Source organism: Seriola dumerili, unplaced genomic scaffold (genome assembly GCF_002260705.1).
Source record: "Seriola dumerili isolate Sdu_G_001 unplaced genomic scaffold, Sdu_1.0 BDQW01000309.1, whole genome shotgun sequence".
Lineage (NCBI taxonomy): Eukaryota > Metazoa > Chordata > Actinopteri > Carangiformes > Carangidae > Seriola > Seriola dumerili.
In genome coordinates this window covers 631,888-651,405 of record NW_019174564.1, presented here as the reverse complement: position 1 = coordinate 651,405, position 19,518 = coordinate 631,888, and the positions used below count along the sequence as shown (strand labels likewise).

The 19,518-nt window shown below is 39.0% G+C and overlaps 1 protein-coding gene across 1 annotated transcript in view; it reads right to left on the bottom strand.

The window, feature by feature from the left end:
- Positions 1–208: 208 nt before the first annotated feature.
- Positions 209–19,518, bottom strand: part of col25a1 (collagen type XXV alpha 1 chain) — a 138,021-nt gene continuing 118,711 nt past the window's right edge. Inside the window, exons 15-36 of the mRNA XM_022758765.1 lie at positions 16,527–16,559; positions 15,940–15,975; positions 13,921–13,965; positions 12,315–12,377; positions 11,096–11,164; positions 10,322–10,366; positions 9,759–9,803; positions 9,376–9,453; positions 8,800–8,823; positions 7,048–7,092; positions 6,812–6,856; positions 6,507–6,587; positions 6,303–6,365; positions 6,066–6,116; positions 5,327–5,353; positions 4,506–4,586; positions 4,095–4,130; positions 3,505–3,558; positions 3,307–3,360; positions 2,812–2,838; positions 2,340–2,393; positions 209–352 (exon numbers count right to left, since the gene is read on the bottom strand). Coding sequence (XP_022614486.1) covers positions 209–352; positions 2,340–2,393; positions 2,812–2,838; positions 3,307–3,360; positions 3,505–3,558; positions 4,095–4,130; positions 4,506–4,586; positions 5,327–5,353; positions 6,066–6,116; positions 6,303–6,365; positions 6,507–6,587; positions 6,812–6,856; positions 7,048–7,092; positions 8,800–8,823; positions 9,376–9,453; positions 9,759–9,803; positions 10,322–10,366; positions 11,096–11,164; positions 12,315–12,377; positions 13,921–13,965; positions 15,940–15,975; positions 16,527–16,559 — 1,200 coding nt within the window. The remainder of the gene's footprint in view (positions 353–2,339; positions 2,394–2,811; positions 2,839–3,306; positions 3,361–3,504; positions 3,559–4,094; positions 4,131–4,505; positions 4,587–5,326; positions 5,354–6,065; positions 6,117–6,302; positions 6,366–6,506; positions 6,588–6,811; positions 6,857–7,047; positions 7,093–8,799; positions 8,824–9,375; positions 9,454–9,758; positions 9,804–10,321; positions 10,367–11,095; positions 11,165–12,314; positions 12,378–13,920; positions 13,966–15,939; positions 15,976–16,526; positions 16,560–19,518) is intronic.

Below are 19,518 nucleotides of genomic sequence, written 5' to 3'. Positions count from 1 at the left end.
TCGCTTATATCTATAATCATATGTTTATGTTGTATATTTGACTTGTAATAATGTGTGTAATCTAAAAAAAAAGGCTGCTTGCGGTCAGAAAGTTAGTGAGGTAATTGTTGGTGTGTGTTTTTTTTCATAAATGGATTGTAGTTGTACGTTTAATTCAACTAAGGTGTATTCATGCTTGGCGAGCTCTCCGGTCATGCATGGTTTTGTTTCAGTAATGACTGAAGGTGAGAGGCATGCATGGGTAAGAGGAGGAGGAAAAAGAGAAATACTGTACCAATTGGCATGGGGCATCCAGCCCGTCCAGACCTGGCTGCCCTGGTTCCCCCTTTTCACCCTTAAATCCCCGGAAACCCTGTTTGCAAAGATGACCTAGGAGTGTTACTGGGAGAGAGGTGGACGACCCTTAACCCCTGCATCTGTCCACTGTGGCAGACACAAGGGGCGGGGACGTGAGGGGAGCTGCCCTGTGAGCTTGCCGATACCACAATCCAGCCCAATTATATGTTTTCCAGTTTCTAATGGCATGTTTCTGTGTCTGAATTGCAAAGTTTCAGGAAAGTAATAGACTCTGTGTTTCAGTTGCTGCGGTCTGGTGGAAGCTAGGTATCTGTTTCGCCACAGGGCGCTCATCCTCTTTTGGGACGACTGCTCTACACGGCTGGGAGAGGATTTCCATCTCACAGTTGGGACATACCAATGGGCAGGGTGCATCTAATCCAGGGGCACCCTGTTCTCCTTTCTCGCCCTTAGGCCCTTTTTTGCCCTTCTTTCCCTTCTCCCCCTGTGGATACAATGGTTTGGTCAAGTTAAAATCATTTTTTGAACATTTGGGACAGCACTGCTATTAGGAGGGGAGAGATTAAAAAAGGGAGAATATGGTCCACAAAGGAGAAGGACACATCGTCAGTGTTAGATGGGAGGGGATACCAGACAGTACTGGGTATTCTAAAAACATTCCTCAGGACAGGAAGAGGACAAAAAAGGGGAATGATACAGTGGGAAGGAGTGGAAAACAGCTGATCGCCAAAAGGGGTGTCAAGGGCACAAAGGATGAGAAAGAGTAGCAGGGAAAAAACCTCCAGAAAGACAAAATTAAATTTACTACACACTGTTCACAAGTTCAAACTGTATCCCTTCAGAATAAAAGACGGGTTACAAAATGTTAGTGGATATAAATGAAAACTGAAATTAAATTATGTGAGAAGAATATTTTAGTAATAGCACAGGAGCATTTTCAGCCATGATAAGATGAAATGGGTAATGTTCGGTATATAATTGTACTTGTAATGGTATGAATGTGCAGCAAAGTGTAACTATATTATATCTATATATATCTATATATATATATAATTATATATATATATATATATATATATATATGTGCATGCAAGTGTTGTAAAAAAACATATATTAGGACTCATAACTCTATTAAAAGTGCTCTAGTAGTACCTGTTTATTGTGTTAATTCAAAAGTAGCATCATAATCTGTCACATTCAGTGTTGCCAGTTATTGCTAAATACCTGAGAGAAGCAGTGATAGGATCTGTTCTGTGCTTTGAAATGATTGGTAAATACAAAGATTCACAGAGCCACGCCAAAGTATGTTTATCTGTGTGTTCCAAGGAATGGGATACAGTTTCTCCAAGACATAAAAACATCTAAGAAAGCACGTCAAAAGTGTTAGTAAATGTCAGACATACAGATTACGCATTGGAAGATAGAATCTACTGTTTACACAAGCACGGGAAGAGTTATCAACAGGCTCAAGAATTCAAGGAAGTGAAATGTTTCAGTTTATGTTCATGCATGGGAACAACAGAAGAAAATCAAATGTGAATTTTAAGAGCCTGTTGTCAATGGACTTGTTTGATCTAACATGTTGAAGTCACTTTTGGATGCCTAAAGAATGACATTGGACTTGTGATTTTGAGAAATGAGATGGTAAATCATTCAAAGGTGGAGAACAAAAGCTGATTTGAGAGGGCTGGAGATGATATTATATGCAAAGGCAGCTTTACATTGTATAGAGCTCCAATTGGTTTGAGAGTGAGAATATCGAGAAGTCGCCGCTGCTACAAAACAAACTTAAAATGAAGCCAACTTGAACCGTGTTCAAAATATCTGCAAAAATAAAGGGATTCATTAGGATGCAGAAAAATAGATCTCAAATAATTTAAGTGTTTATTCCTTCCAGCTACAATGTCACCACGTGTCACAAACTACTTCAGTATAGAAACTACATAAACACCTCCACAATTCCTGTCACTGTCCATTGACATCAGTCCTCTGTAATGTTAAGGGTTTTAATCGACAAATCACTACAGCATATCTACATCTACCTTTTCTCCTCTTTCCCCAACGTCGCCTTTCTCTCCCCTTAAGCCTGGCAACCCCTGCAAAGGTACAACTCCACTTAATTACTCTGGCTTTACTGAGCAAAGACAGAAGAGGGGTTTCCTGTCCTTACAGAGCTGAAGAAAACACAACAGGATCAAACTAAAGAAAAAACATCCGAAGCTTAGAGAAGGAAGGTGAAAAGCAAAATAAACTGAGCTCAAGAGAGAGTACATGGATGTGCAACTAGAAATAATTGCTATTGTTAATGCAATTGGCTTATAGATAGAAGAATCCCACTCAAAGGCAAAAGCAGCAATTCACCAGAATCAATTGCAATAACCTATGTACAAAAGCCCCCCCTCCCCCAAGCATTCCTGTACTGGAAAAAGCCATTTGATTCACTGTAACATCATTGATCCTGGTGGCATTTTTTTTGTCTCTCTGCCCTGAGCAAATAAAGTTATACACACTTACATCCAAGCCTGGTGTTCCGGCAGCTCCCTGAAAATAAACAACATATGCCATATAGTCACACAGCAAGAACTACTAGAGACAATATTTAAACTGTAGCAAAGATGGTAGAGGTGTTCCTGAGGGTGGTGTGGAAGTCAGTTTACTTAAGTGTGCCACTGCGATATGTGGGGAATGTGCCAGCTAGCGATGTGTGATTTATACTGATGCCCACTTTAAGCAAAATCCAGAGGAAATGCCTCTGAACATTAAGTGTGACTGAATCATTTAATATATGAGACCCTTTATTAGTCAGTAACTTCAAAATGCAGCACGCTACATGTGTGGCTGTTGCTTTTGTTCAACAATTTTTAGGTCAACTGGTATGAGCTTGTGGCTCAATGTTAATCACTTGGTCTCCTCTTGATCCAATAGTGTTGGTTTTTAAAGTCTATTTTCATGAATCAAAGGTGCTGCTGACTTATTTGCATGATATGATAATATCCTCATCAAACTTACAGGTAGTCCATAAGGTCCCCTTGGTCCTGGCTCGCCTGGTGCTCCTCTCTCACCCTAATACAAATTAATCAGTGTTACAATAATATAAATCATACGCCATCACTTTGAAATGAACTAGTGCTATAAACCCCTAAAATGAAAGTTTAAATATATTGTATCCTCAGTGAAAAACAAGTCAAAAATAGAAATCCATCTTACTATGTCACCCTTTGGCCCAGCAGGACCAGCTGGACCTGAAGGCCCGTCCATGCCCTGCAGAGAGTGGTGTTGTCATGGTGAGTTTACATCATTGGAATATAGCTGGCCTTTCAAAATAAAGTTGATTTTCCAAACAAACAGCAGATGGAAAGCAAGAATCATGTTTAGCATCCACATATGTACAATATTCCCACGTGGTTTGACCTACAACCAGCACACAGAGCTACGGCTGATACACGTGCATTGGCCACAAAGAACATTTACAACACTGCTGACACAGTTAATGTATGAGTGTGTGTTAATGCTGAGTTAATGCAACACGGGACAAACGAGAGCCTTGAAATGCCTGCTGTAACAGCTTTGTGTATGGCCCCATTCCTGTGAAGTAAACTCAGTGTGGCTTGTTTGCTAAGATCTAAAAAATCCAACAGAAGCTTATGTAACTTTCTTTCCAGTCACAATGAAACACAATAAAAAGGAGGTGACGTGGGTAAAAAGTCTGAGGGAAAAAGGGGGACTGTATGGAGGGTGAGAGGGAGAGAAGTAGAGAGAAGTTGGGTGGTGAAGCCTCTTGGTCACATGACACTCACCCTAATTCCGGGCTTGCCGTCCAAGCCGGAGGCTCCCTGTGTGGTTATGGAGGTATGAGTGACATGAACAAGGCGGGATTAGTACCAGATGAACACTGTTATTAGGACAGGTTGATGGCAGGGTTTACAACAACTAAATTACACTGTGTGTGTGTGTGTGTGTGTGTGTTACGGGAAGCTAGTCAGCCCAGGAAAATGGACATGAGGACAGAAAATGGAGAAGACACACACACATACACACACATACACACACATACACACACACACACGCAAACACACAATCAACTGTGTGCACTAACGCACAACCAAAAATCTGTCAGAGCTAAAATAGAAATAAGGGTTTTATATGGATGTCTGATGAAATAAAGGCTCTGTGGCTGTAGATATCCTGTGGTGCATGGCTGTACTTACAGGGAGACCCAGAGGTCCACGATCCCCTTTGTGTCCCGGTTCCCCTCGCATACCCTTCACACCATGCAATCCAGGTTCACCCTAGGAGAGTGAGGGGGCGAGGGAAGCAGGGACAGGTGACACAGTTGTTGTACCTGCAGTTGCACCTGTATGTGTACTCACTCCTCTGGTTCATCCTCTAACACCCTTCAGTCAAGACTTCCCCTGTGGGTCTTCGCTTATATGCCTACTTTACATTTACTCTCTTTAAGTCTGAGCTGCTGTAATTGTTATCTGCTGCTTCACCAGTGAAAGCCTAATATCTGCTATGTCTCCATTAGTGGCAGAAAGGAGAATTTAATAGACTGGTAAGTCTTTGAAGATAAAGAAAAAGTGTTTGCCACATACAGATATCTAATCTAAATGCTTCAAATGTTTATAAAAATTGCTTTAAAGAGAAGCTTTAAGGTTCATTCTTGACTTTGGAAAAAAACCAAAAGGAGGAAGGCCATGAGATGCGGTTAAAAGCTTTGGAAACAACAAGTAAGATGACTTTGAGGTCTTCTTGTGTTGAGAATTTCTTTGTCAAACTATCTTAAAGATGCATTGAAATGTGATAACAAGTACAGTATCTTATAATGTGTATCAAGCATTTAGCAACTGCACAAGGTGTTACAATTGTTTAAAAATCACATGAGAAAACACGTAGAGCATTTCTCTGCAAAACCTGGATTTGGATAATGGTCAAAGGAACTCAGAAAAGTGCCTTTCTTGGTTTAATTACTGTCAAACTGACTCCAACCTTTTATGTAAAGTACTTGTACTTTTACTTTGACATTTACCTTTGGTCCAGGGAAACCATGGGGTCCCTGAAAAACATCAAAAGGCAGAAAAATATTAGATTGCAAAGCACCTGGTCGGTCTTTTCATTGATAATCATCGTTTATTAATATTAGTAACTTTCTACTTAAAAAAAAAAAAAAAAGGCGGGACAACTAGAACAAGTGCAGCACCATGAAGTTTCCCACAGGCACAAATATACGTCCTCTGCTCCATGTTCTACGTTTTAGTTTTTTGTTCCTAGGTGACTTTGTGAAAACAAACACAAAGTCAAACTGGTATACTGGGCCACAACTATTCAGATGAAAGACGTATACAGTACCTGACTGTTAGGAGCTATCTGAGGTCAGTAAGTGAAGGAAAGATTTATAATTGACTTACTGTAACATGAATCATAGTGATCTATATGTGTGTGTGTGTGTGTGTGTGTGTGTGAGTGTGTAAGTGTGATGTAACGCCAGCACAGTGACGCCTGCTTTCATTCTTGAAACAAAAAGACAACACCAAACTATAAACAGGTTGGGCTTGTTCACGACTGGGAGTAAACATGGATTGAGTGACACATTACACAGCATTATACTGACGGTACAGGAAGTTGCTCAGAGGGCTCCACCTACTAATATGGTCATGAATCCCTGTTTGTAGTTTTAGGTTTATATTATTTGATTAATTGAGTACTGTGATGTGCCGAAGGTTATTACAATATATTGTCCACTGATGATAATTGTTTTAAAAACTCACCATGGGTCCTGGTGGTCCATGGGGCCCTGAAGGCCCTGGAGGGCCGATAATCTGCAATATATACATTTTAGTACCAAATTATGGTTCAACTAGTGTATAATATTTATATGTATTATATACTGTATATATTAGGAGGATGTAGGATTTCACTCTACAAGTTTGCAATGAACAGCATCTCTAATCTATAACAAGTAACTGAATATATTTATGGAAAGCTGAGTCTTTAATGTGACTTACTGAAGGACCCTGAGGACCAGGTAGACCTAGATCTCCTTTTTCTCCTTTTACCCCATTGACACCCTGAGGAACAAAAGCTTCATGATACATGTGTAGTTTCTATCTATTAAGATAGACAAACATTTCATGTGACTATAAACATTTCAGACATCTCAAAGGCCGTTGTCTTGGAAAATATTTGGAGAGAAGATTTGTAATTCTTACGGGTAGGCCAGGTAAACCAGTTGCTCCTTTCTCCCCTGAAGCTCCAGGCATTCCCATGTCTCCTTTTGAACCTTTGTAGCCCTGAGAGAAGAAAGCAAACGTGTACACACAGACAATTAAAAAGGAACTATTTTAATTATTTACCCTGAGGATATTTAAGCAAATGCATGTTGTATTATGGTAATAAACACTAAGATTAAAAATATCTTAAATGTCCTTTAAGTGTAATTTTGACTCAAATCCATAGTCTTAAAAACCAATTCAAAATCATCTCATCTATACATGAGAATATAAGATCAACTCACTCTTTCTCCATCGAGTCCAGGGAGACCAGGCATACCACGATCCCCCTGTGACATATGACAACATTTTTACAAACACAATATGAAATGCAAAAGCTGACTTAGTAACTGCTACGTTATGACTTTGTTAACAAAAGAAAAGTCGATGTGATATTCACAGACAAGGGAAACAAACATAATTTTGATTCAGGGGAAGCAGAATTATCATCATGACAAAAAGTGCAGCAAACATTGTTTACCTTTATACCGTTTGGTCCTATTGGCCCGGGAGGCCCAGGAGGACCCTGCACAGAAAGAAATGCAAAAGGAGATTTTATCACAGTTTATATATTTTATCACATCTGAATTATACTTCTGCATGGGTCTGCATGATCAGGTCAGTATCAAACTCTGGTGTGAATGACACTACAACTGTATTCAGACATGGAAAAAATAAGATGCATTTCATTAACAACATAAGTGACCATCACACTGAAATAATTTGCAAATAGCACAAAAATATGTTAGCAATCAGTTATGAACTTTGACCAGGATGCTCAGCTGAAAGACACATGCTGAAACATGTTAGCTGGAATACATGGATATATAATTATTATCACTGACAAAATGACATATTTTGATGTTAGGATGCAAGGGTGATCATGTAACAAAACATCAGTTCTATGACAGTCGAAGTAAGATTTGTTTTTTGGGGGGGGGGGGGGTTATGCGAGTTAACCATGTAAACTCATGTAAGATTCAGTGATTTGGTACTAAATGCTACTCTGCAAATGTAGCTATACAAATTCAGTTTCAGAGAACAAAGATGTTTCTCAAAAAAATTTCATTCCAGTTGTAGTAACGCTAAACATTCTAATCTTTTTTAGCATGTTAGCCAAAGCAATATACAACATTGTTTTTATCACTGTAGTACCACCTTCACAGAGTAAGGAACAAATAAAGAGGGATTTCCCAAACTCAGTCGACTTTAAATGATTTCTATTATTTTAAATGTTTTTTACTAAGCTACACTTGGCTTACGTAGCTTAAACACGATAATAGTGCTAGAATGTGTGACACTAACCATGGTCCACTAAAAGAGGTTAATTTCCTACTATACTAACCAGAGGAAAGCAGAGACAATAGCTACACTTAGCTTATGTAGCTAAAAGACTTATAACTAAACACTGGAATGACGCTAGAATCTCTGAACATACTAATTTCCTACCATGCTAACCAATACAATAACGTTACTTTTATCACTTTGGTATACAAACTTTAGTGTCACCTTCACAGAGTAGAAAGCAAAGTTTCAACAGTTTCCCCTAGCTTATGTCTGTGCAGCTTTTTTCATTGAAAATAAATGATATACATAGAACTTAGCTTAGCTTACAACTTAGCTGATGTCAGGGAAATAGGTGAAATTCTTAAAATGAGACACTGAATTTTCATTATATTCATGATGGGGGTGAATGAGCTGCTGGGGTCAAATAATTTCCAATTGTTTCCCCTCTCTTTGCAATGCATACAGTTTTTCTTTGCTGGAATAATACATACATTTAGGAATATGCAACAAGTACTATAAGGGCAATACTATAACAATAAATGTCTTATGTCTAAGATTTTGACATGGGGGCAGAACATCAAGTTTCGCTAATAAAGAATGAATTAAATTAGAAATTAGAATTAAAATAAAACAAAAGAGTCATGACTGCAACGTACTTATTTTGTACTATGATTCTGACCATAAGTGGATGGAGTGAATTTTGAACAGACATTCAAGGAGACAACCAGCAACACAGGAAGCATGAACGGCTGATCACAAAGAAGCATAAACGCAGCGCTGAATACAGTTTCATTCACTGTCAAGCAAACATGTTGCTGGGTGAGGGAGCACAAGCGCAACAGGGCAGTGCAAACCGGTGCCTAGGATTGGGTCGGGCCCATGCGAGGTCAAAGATGAATCACTTGTGGAGATGACACAATACACAGAATACTCAGAGCCTATTTACCGTTACTGTAATAGTGGTAATCTTCTGCAGTGGGCCAAAGGAGTGGAAATGGGGAGGAGATGAGAGATAAGATTTCAGAGGTCACACAGGAAAGAAACCTTTGTGTCAGCACATTTTAATAAACCTTCATGAACTAACAGCTGTTACCTTACTTTATCTGACAGAACCTGAATCATGTTGAATGAATGGCATTGTACTTTCATATAAGGAATAGATTTAGCATGCAGCCTTATCTTTTACACATCACAAAAGTAAGCATCTATTTGGCATTTTGGAGTATGTTTGGAGTATTTAAGATATTCTAAACCATGTGGGTACGGTTCAGAAAGATCTTAGTCATTATCTTAGTCATTATTACAAAACAGAAATATCAACAAGAGCTACATCAATGATGAAAAGCAAATACTTAAATGCCCATCCACCATCCACACTAGATATCCACACCTCTAGTTGCAAACAAATGAATATAGCAGTCCTTCCTGCATTGTAAACACAAGCAGAGCTGCAGTGTGACGTACATCTCTGAAGCAATAGAAATGTGAGAAATGAGCTGCATTAAGTAATGACTTGTCTGACCTGTAGAGCCTCCTGAATGTTTCCATTGTAGTCGATGATTTCAGTGGCTCCTTGGTCTCCTTTCTGCCCAGGGGGGCCCTGCACATGGTTAACATCAAGAAACACATCTGAAACACTTTTGCATGTCGTTCCATAACTGCACATTTCATTCATACAGTACATAACATCTGAGAAATGTCAGACCAAGATTAGGATTGAATGCTGCCCCCTGGTGGTACTCTGTGTGTGTTTATAGGAGTAGTAACTGGCTTTCTGCCAGCAGAGTAACAGCTCATGGGAAATACATTTTTTTGTTGTTGAATATGAATCAGAATGCAACATCATAATAGCATTAAAGAGAGGGAAGAATAGAGGCATTTATCTTATTTAATATAGATGCTTACCTTTGGGCCAGCGGATCCCAACTCTCCTTTATCTCCAGTCTCTCCCTAATGTGAATAGACAAACAAAAATTTTCAAAGCTCCCAAGAACTGCCAGAACTACTTGTGCTACATTCTCCTACAATGATGATCCCAAATAGGTACTATGATGTACAGTATAATACTGTCTTTTCATCAGCAACATTAAGTATTATTCAGATAAAGACAGAAGTGCAGAAGAAATATAACTTTATTTTATTCAGATTTTGATATTGGACAGACCTGATACAATATTTAACTACAATAATCCTACTGCTACTATGGCAAAAAACTGAACGACCCCACCTGCACTGAATCCTACTTGCAGCTAAAATGATTTGCATCTGTTAACTACTTGTATTTAGCATTTTATCTTTTAAATAACAAAATAACAACTACAAGTAAATGCATTCAAGACTAAACAAACCAGTGATCATCTAACAGTGGAAATTCTATATCTGGAGCACCTGCAAAATCTCATTAGCTGATTCTAACACCAAGATGCTCTTTCTACCAGATTTAAAGAAAACATATCTGCCATACTCACCTTTGACCCTTTAGGACCAGGTGTACCAGCCTCTCCTTGCGAACCCTGCCGTGAATAGGAAAACCTAATTAACTAAGAGTCATGGTTTAGGGAACATTATTACAAAAAAAAGAAAAAAGAAAAGCTATGTACTTAGAATATAAACAGAAAACTGAAAGTACAAAAGAAGCTCTCTTTATAGGTTCAAGCCAAATTCATCATAAAAAATTCAATGCAATTCATATTTCACAAAGGAAATATCATCAGCCTCTCTTATTCCTCCCGAGAGAGCGACACAGTCAGCTTCACTAAAATAACCAGCTTTTAATATGCCATTACTGCCAGGCAATAGAGGAGGTGTTTATTTGAACTCTGGCATTGATAAAGTCAGGGTTTCACTTTTGGGGTTTCTAATAGCATGTGAAACAGAACTCTGTGTCGTCTAAGTTTAGACTGGAGCTTAAGCTACCTGCTGGGTCAGTGCCAGACATAAACAATGGTAAACTCATTTATTTTTGGTTTACTTTTACACAGACTCCAGGGAAAGCCTTGACTTTATTACAGGCTATAATTGTTTAGCCAGCTGTTTTTGTTAACATAACTGAATATTGGATGAATTGAATTGCTTTGGGAATGCATTTTACTCTCGCTCATGAGTCTGAGAACTTTCTTATGTGTGCTTTGACCAAGGAGGCTCTAGATGGCAGCAAAAAATCAGTCAACCACATGGGTGAAAGGACTGCTACACAGGCACACATATGGGAACGCATGCACATATGCGCAAGAATCACTGACCTTTGGTCCAACGGGTCCAAGTTCTCCGCGTTCACCCTTTCCTGGTGGCCCGTGGTCGCCTCTCTCACCCTGAGCAGACAAAAGGATAAACTGCTTAGCAACTGAAGTGTGTATAACCACAGTTCTCCTGCAACCTGGATTTTTTCTCAGAGTTCTAGAGAACTGCTGATCGAGGCTCAGTTTCTTTTTATTGTCAGCAGAGGAGCTATGATGCATGTTCTGAACATCAGGCATGATCCAATTTCCTTAATGTTATGCAGTATTGACATGACTAAGGAATCTACCACAAGAACATCCCGCCCTTCTCATGGGTTTGCTTACTCAACACATTTGCATTGTATATTGTGGCTATTTATGCTGACTCAGCACAATCTGCGCTGCTGGTAGATTGTGACGTTTGATAAGGTTAACTGTATTCTTTTTTTAAGAGAAACCCCAAACAAACATCTGCATCAAACTTTCTTTGTCCTCTAAGTTGTATCTTTTAGGGAAAAATGCAAATCCTTTGTTGTACAGTTGTTTGCTATTGCTCTTCATGTGGAGTGACTGGAGAGAGCCAATAGATGGGGATGTGGTATAACTCACACACGCTATTACTTCATTGTTGATACTTAAAACCGAGTGAGACACAATCATTATTCAGCAGTGTTGAGTCAATAAACCTTTGTCTTTTTCTTTCCAAACAGCTGCTCAGTAATGATAACTTAGAGACTGAGCATTGAAAATAAACAGTTTGAAACATTTTTAATAAAAAAAAACACATTAGGTAAAACCCCGCTCGTCTCAAACATGTCAGGAGAACCTAACAAAAGGAAGACGAATATATCTTGATTATCAATGCACGACAAACAGCCTGATGCAAAGGAACAATGCAAACAGTAATTCTTGTGTGTCTGGATTATCACCACTGGCTCCACAGTGGGATAATGTCACGACTCAAAGGGAGCGGCAAAGGATTAGCTCATTCTGACCACTTCCAAGTGACATTTAGAAGAAACAGAGGCTTAATCACCTTGGTAAAGCGATAATAATGGATAATAAGACCATAAACTCTGAGGAATTAGTGACTTCAGTGATGATCACACTGATGGGATGTGTCGAAGCTGTTGCATCTCATTGTCAGACTTGAATTCCCCCCGGTCACAATGAGCAGAAAATACTTCTTCTGTTGCAAAAAATACGATCTCTGCAGTTACTGTGGAAATCTGAAATCACCCACCTTAGTTCCTGGGAGTCCGGGAAGTCCTGGCTCTCCCTGGGGACCGAGGAATCCAGGCTCACCCTGAAAAAAAAAAAGAAAAAAAAGAAGCAAATATTACTCATTTTTGCAGAGGGTATTTTTGGTGTAGCGACAGCTCCACTCGCTGCTGTTGAGCACTACACACATACACAAGATGCATGGGCAAACATATTTGATACGACAGGCATGCATTTACTGCTCACACGCTTGCTGGTGCACACAAACACACACGCATATACACACACACACACACAAATGCATAAATCACACACATAGACACAAATGATCAGTGGCTTGTTAATTTATCCCCTGGTTTTACAAACATTAATGACTCCCTTTAATGACACACAGGTGTTCTGCTTGAGTGTGAGCAAAAACCAGGTTCTCTGCCACCTTTGAAGAAGCTTTCACATTTTTGCATTTGCGCTTTCACGTTCGAGGAGTGAACTTCCTGTGTGAGGGTGTGATGCACGATTTGTTTTGATTTAAGTGTCATTTGATTGCGAAATAACTTATTTGGAATACATGAATAAACCATCTGCAACCAGAGTTCCCACCTACAGTAGTTCAGACGCTCTGGAAGCCTTTGGATTGGTAATGAACACTTACTTCACAAACTTTGAAATTTTGATTGGATAAACAGTGAAGAATGTGAAGCAGAACAAAGTGCAAGCCAAGCTCAGAACCCGTGAGTGCTGCGTTAGCAAAATATTGTTAGAATCCATCAAGCATTCAGGCCTTTTAAGTAAAAACAGGAGTATATAAAATATAAAATGAAAGGGCTTTTTACAAGGCCAGCACATTACAAGCATACAAAAAGAGAAAAACCAACATCAAAAACAGCAACAAGCATCATCTCATCATGCTTGTTTCAGCATTCCTTGCATTCACATGTTATATTTCAAGCTAATGATCCTGAAATACACTGAGGTGGTTGCTATTCTGGCAGTGAATTATTATGTGCCGTTTGTGCCTTTAGTTTCACCATCTGCTGTTGTTCTTTTATGAAACAGTTAAAAAAAAAAAAAAAAAAAAGCAAGCTCCTTAGTGAAAACAATAAAAGCCTAGTTTGAAAAATAAATAAATAAATAATCAAATAAAAAACAAATTTCCTCTCCTTAACACGCAGTAGTTTTGACACATTTTGCAGCGAGCCTCTTGATGCCACTTCCTGGAAGTAGACTGAAGTGTTTTCCAGGGTTGCAGTGGTGTGATCATTAATTCATAGACCTCTATGGGATTCACAAACCTTAATGAGACAGATTTCTTGCTGACTTGTGGCACGTTCAGATCCAAAGCATTGACTGGTTGGCCTCGTCAGTTTGCCTAAGCTCCTTACTTTTCGCTGCACTGAATGTACAGGTATTACTGTAGCTCTGTCACCGCAGCAGATGTAACCTCGCTGTCACGGTACAAATCCCAAACAGCAGGAAAAGCAAGATTATGAAACCTTGATGTGTCATACATAACGCATGACGATAGGTCAGCTGAGTTTCGCTCTGAACTATGCTGCAGACGGACTGAAGCGGATGGACAGGGACAACACTGGGGGAATGACTGGGGGTAAAAACAGCGAAGCATTTACCTTTATCCCCGGGAGTCCAGGCAGCCCTGGAAGTCCTGGCTCTCCCTACATAGGAAGAGTGTGACATGTTACAGCCAAGCCAAGCTAAGCTGAGTCAAGCCTCATCTGTAGGCTCTTTGGGGTTCTATTAACTTTACACTTCACAGTTTTTCTGGCTATCTGCTGCTGTAATTGCGAAAAGTGGTCTGCTGTCCATGAGTGTATGTTGACTGTCATTTGCTTGCGGTAAGCACTAGTAGAAGGTACTGCACATGCACTTTCATACCAACTCATGCAACCATGGCTTGACAGCGAGATTAGTGCTTGTTATAACACTCAACCCTCCACAAGTGCAATGGAGTTTTAGTTTTATGATTTTATTGGTTTGGGCAGGTGTGAAAAGTTCTAGTTTCTGGAAGGAAAAACTGTCAGATACTTTGGATTAAAGTTGCAAAAGCTGATTGAGAGAGCTGCCGTGGCTTCAAGGTCGTTAGAGTTTGGCAGTGCGAGAAGTTGAGAGTTGGCCTATTTCTCTGTTACCAAGGTCGGAACTCCAGACTCCCATTATACATACAAGTTTGAGTAACGCACAGTCACTTAATCCAACTGTGGAAAAAGCAGAGGTCAAGTCCCTTGTGAGGCCTCTGCGAGACTTTCAAAACAAAATTTCTGACTCAGGATAATTTAACGCTCTATTAAGACCATTGTATTTATGGCATATGAAAAGAAATGATTAGCGCCGCATGAGAATGATCAACTGTAACGGCACTCTGGGGATCAGAGAGAGGGCTGTAAATTTCCATTGTGGCTAATGAAAGCATTGTAAAACTAATGAATAAAAGTCTTTCTTGTGGACTACTACATCACCAACACTTGCTGAATGCCATCCAAATGGTAATATCTAATAGGAACAACAACTCAATCTCGTGATGGCCGATATGATGAGAAATATGATTTGTAAGTGTGTCAGCAGAAGCAGAAGGTCTGTAAAACGAGAGATAAGATAAAGCAGTCAAAAATTAGTTGGGCCACAAGTGTTTTCTTTGCAGCACAGCATAAAAAAAGACATTTGCTAAAAGCCCTTCTGTCAGTCTGGAACCAGTTTGTCCAAACAGAGAAAAGAGAGGGGAAAATTAATGGGGTGCAGCACTTGGGATTAAAAAGTGTAATTAAATGCGGCACTGGTGCAATCTTGGCAGCAGGGACAAGTAATGTACTTTATTTTCAGGAAAACAGCTCCTCTTCTGCTGCATGCTTGTTTTATTAGTATCTCATCTGCAACTGCTTCTTCAACAGTATTCCCCCGATTTCCTTTGTTGGCTTGAAATTTTGTCAAACACTAGAATAAAAGCTGGATGGGAGAAAGAGATTGAGCAAACAAACATTGCTTGAACTGGAAAAAATGTGTGTAGTCGGACGAATGCAAAGCAATGTAATGGGATGACCTGGCTAGACTGACGTCACAGTAAAATAGAGCAAAAACATCCAAAAAACATCCAAAAAGATTTAGTATATCCAGAGGTATTAGTTAAATACCTGGGACCCTACACAGGCTCAGACCAAGTATCAAGCCAAAGTAAATGTAAAATGAGTCGGAGCACTGTGATGAACGTGTCAGGTTCTGCTCCCCCATGTACAACCATCCTTATTACACTTTTAACAGCGAGGTTCAACTGAGTTTGAAATGCTCATGTCAAAACTTGAGCTATTTTATCTTGCGTAACAGACTTGAGCTTCACCTTTTTCCATTAAAACTTTTAGGTGAGTGTAGTCACAGTGAAGAAAAGTAAAGAAATGTGTTTAAGAGAGCTGTTGCCTGTTGAGCTGTTTCTCTTACTGTATAGTCGAATATTTCAACTATACTCCCTTATCAATACAGAAAAACCATTATTAAGACTAGCAAACACTACATATTCAAGTGGATATAACTATGGTTAGTCCTTATGATCACCAGTCACTGATTCATCTATTTCTATCCATCAAGCTACCATCATCTATCTGCAGTGTATCAAGAACAATGTGAGCCAAGTGCAATATTACCTTTTGTCCACTACGTCCAGGCTCTCCAGGTTCGCCCTGTAATACATAGTAAGAGTGTTTTTTTTTCAGCTACTTCATTTCTGGTAATAAGTTAGTGAGTAAAGTCCTTCCTAGCACTTCTAGTCTCCCAGTCCTGCTTAGCGCTACCAGCTAATTTCATTTGATGAATGCTAGCTTAACCTAGCTAACCGTCATTTAGGCTATAGCATTATTAGTATAGTGTTTTGTAATTTGAGGTAAAATATTTACATATTTCTTAAGATATAATTTCACAAAAGTTTACACTATTAAACAACACGAGAGATTTATCAACCACATAAATCTTACTCTTCACTATAATTAGCAAAATTAGCAAGCTAATGTTAGTTTTGGAGTCTGTTGAGTTAGCTAAGTGTTAAACTATGAAGTTATTTTGTGTAAATATGTAGTAATAGATAATCTTTATGTAAGAACTAGTTAGTTTGTGTGATGCAAATCTTTTTAATTGGCTGATTGACTAAGTTTGAACTTACAAACAGCTGGTGCAACTATCTCCTAATGCGCATCAAGAAACAATGAAAAAGCTTTAGTGTTAGCTTAGCTCTCACCTTGATGCCTGCTGCAGAGGAGCCTGCATCTCCCTAAGGAAAAGATAAAAAAACAAAAGTTAGAGAGGTACAACTTGGAAAACTGTCCAAAAATGACAAAGGGTATTATAAGACTCAATGGGGCTTTCTCTAAAATCACAACAGGAATGAATATTACTGTGCAATTATATTTACAAAAATATGAAAAAGCCTTCTTTTACAAAACAATGCAGAACATAATTTTGCAACTGCTGCATTTACTGATTTGTCTGGACAAAATTGAGTGAAAATCCAATTAGAAAGAAGATTGTCTGCTACTCTAAGCTCTGCTCAGATTAAATGTAACTTCTCACAAAAGTTTGAGCGAGCATTTTCATTACGGCAGTGCTGGGAATCATTTCGTCGTTTTCACACTGTCAAACTGTGCAGCTGCATACTGGTGATGACATGAGGAGTGAAATCTAACACTATAGAAGAAATCCACAACAGTACAGGAGGTAAGAGGCCTGATAGATATACTGTACTCACAGCAGCTATTTAAACCCTTTTTTCATTGCATCTCTTCAGGTAGGGTATTGAACTAAGAGGAGATCGAGCTACTTAAATCACATTTTTCCAGCAAAGTCATCCAGACATCCAGAACCAGGCCCTTTCTTTTGCGCTGCATTACTACTGCAGTGTACAGTAAAAACAGACATAAAACAAGAGGCCAATATGCGTAATTATGGGCGGTTGGTGGGAAAAGGGAGTGGGGAGAAGGAGACGGGGTCTGTAGATCTGGTGTGGACTGTGGTTTCACTACACATACGCCTCACGCTCAGAAGTTGCTGAAGGAATGCCTCTCGCCCTCAGCTTTTTATGGGAGTCATTACGATGCATAGCACACAAGGCATGTTTAATTGCAGCATTTTTTTTTCTGCAGACAATAAACTGTGTTACCGTTTACAGCTGGGTTTTGTTGCATACTCAACTGCATCTATCCCTAACTTAAAACTTATCGTTCTGATTTTTATATGGCCATTTTCACAAGTCCTTATATATTTTATTAAGGGTACAGCTGAGGTGAGAGGAGACGAATGAAAGGCATAAAGTAAAGATGTTTTTGGTCACATACAAAAGAAACAACATGGATGTCATGCTGTGGTTGACATAAAAATCATTACAAAAGAGGAAACTTTATACAGAGGCCCATTATTCTGGCGTTTTTGTGTCTTGATTGAATAATTGTTTCAACAAAACAAACATCAAAGTAAGAACTGGTTTACACCTGTTGTTATTTGGCAGGGATATAATTAAAAGAATGTCTCACATCTGTACTCAATTGTTACATCTTATACAAAAAAGAAAATACAAAAGATCTCACCTTGTTAAACTCGTAATCAAGCTATGGACTATATGTAAGCATAATTAACTTAGAAAAAAAAATCTCAGTAGGATGAGATCATAAGGAGCTAACAATGTGAAAAACAACCATTTACAGCATGATTTACACACTTTTAATCAAAAAGCCTACACGCCCCATGTGAAGAAAAGTATCAGAGAATGCTACACAAGCAATTAACACTTCACTCCCCTGCTGCTGAACTGATAAATACCATTGGCATTTTCTTGTCATGACAGACCTAACACAAGTGACACCAAGTTCAGCAACCAAGTGAGAGTTTTCACTGGTTTCATCTCTTCCAAATGAAGTAGTATGAGATGGAAAAAGTGGTGGAGTTGGGAGGTGAGTTGAGGTGTGGCACAGAGTGCTGAAATGTCCCAACTGGGCCAATTACCACGGTGAGGCCACAACTTGTGATTTAACCGCAGAGCAGAGCAGGATGGAGAGCTGTCGCCACAGCTCCACTTCATTTCAGGCATCCAAAACTGTCACTGCATATTGGCATTTAAAGATAATAGCATGAAGATCTTATAATGTATGCTTGGTAAATCAGGCATTTTTCCAGATGTTTGCCTGGTGAGAGCGAATGAGATGGAGAGAATTAATCAGCGAGCAGTGAAGCCGGAGCTGAGTTGTGACAAATGTAACCATTAAATGTCACCACAGCCTTCAAAACATGACTCTTACTTCATATTATGGTCATTAGCAGAGATGACCAAATTCAGCGGCCTCAGTTGAATACTGACCTCTGACACTTAGTTAGAATATATGTGAGGCGACACGGATTATGATTGGCTCCCAAGACAGAGAGAAACTGCCAACAGCTGAAACCTGGCCAGTTCACAAGAACTTGGACCGGATCTTAGGATTCAAAATTTATACCAACCGCTGTGCCACATCGGCCAGAGCCAAGCGCTCACAGCCTGGAACTTCCCAAAGCCAATTCCAGAGTTTACTTAGGTTTTTTTTTTATTTTTTTAAACCTTTAAAGAATTTTCCTATCTGTGAGTTTCGACTTTTCAATGAGAAGAGCCACAGTTAATTTCACACCTAGTTAAATACTTAGGCAGAATGCATCAGAAGTAAATGGTTTAGAACTAAAGCTTTTAACTGTGGTAATGATTTGTTTTAAAGGAGGCCAGAGATGGACATGCAGAAGCTGTTGGAAACATTTCTCTTCACAGTTGATGATGGCTTATGAAAGCAACACAGCAGGTAATCTGCCACATAATGTATACAATAAAGAGTGGTGGGAAAAAAATTACGTACATTCACTCAAATACTGTTCTTAAGTAGAATTTTAAAATACTTTATACTCTTTACTCCACTACATGTATTTGATAGCTATAGTTAATAGTGACTCAGCAGATCAAGGCTGTGCATCTGTATATAAAAACTATAGTAAAGTAAAAAGTAGCTCTAACTGCAACATTAAAATGCTGCTAACAATAATGCAATAATATAATGCTTAATGATACATACTTTTACTTTTAATCCTTACATTTTGTGAATAACGCGCGTGCACTTTTACATCCTGAATACAGGACTTTCACTTTCACACTTTTTTTTCCCACCCAACCATTAATTCACAAAGCATCCAATTAATGAACGGTGTCAGTTTTTTTTCTC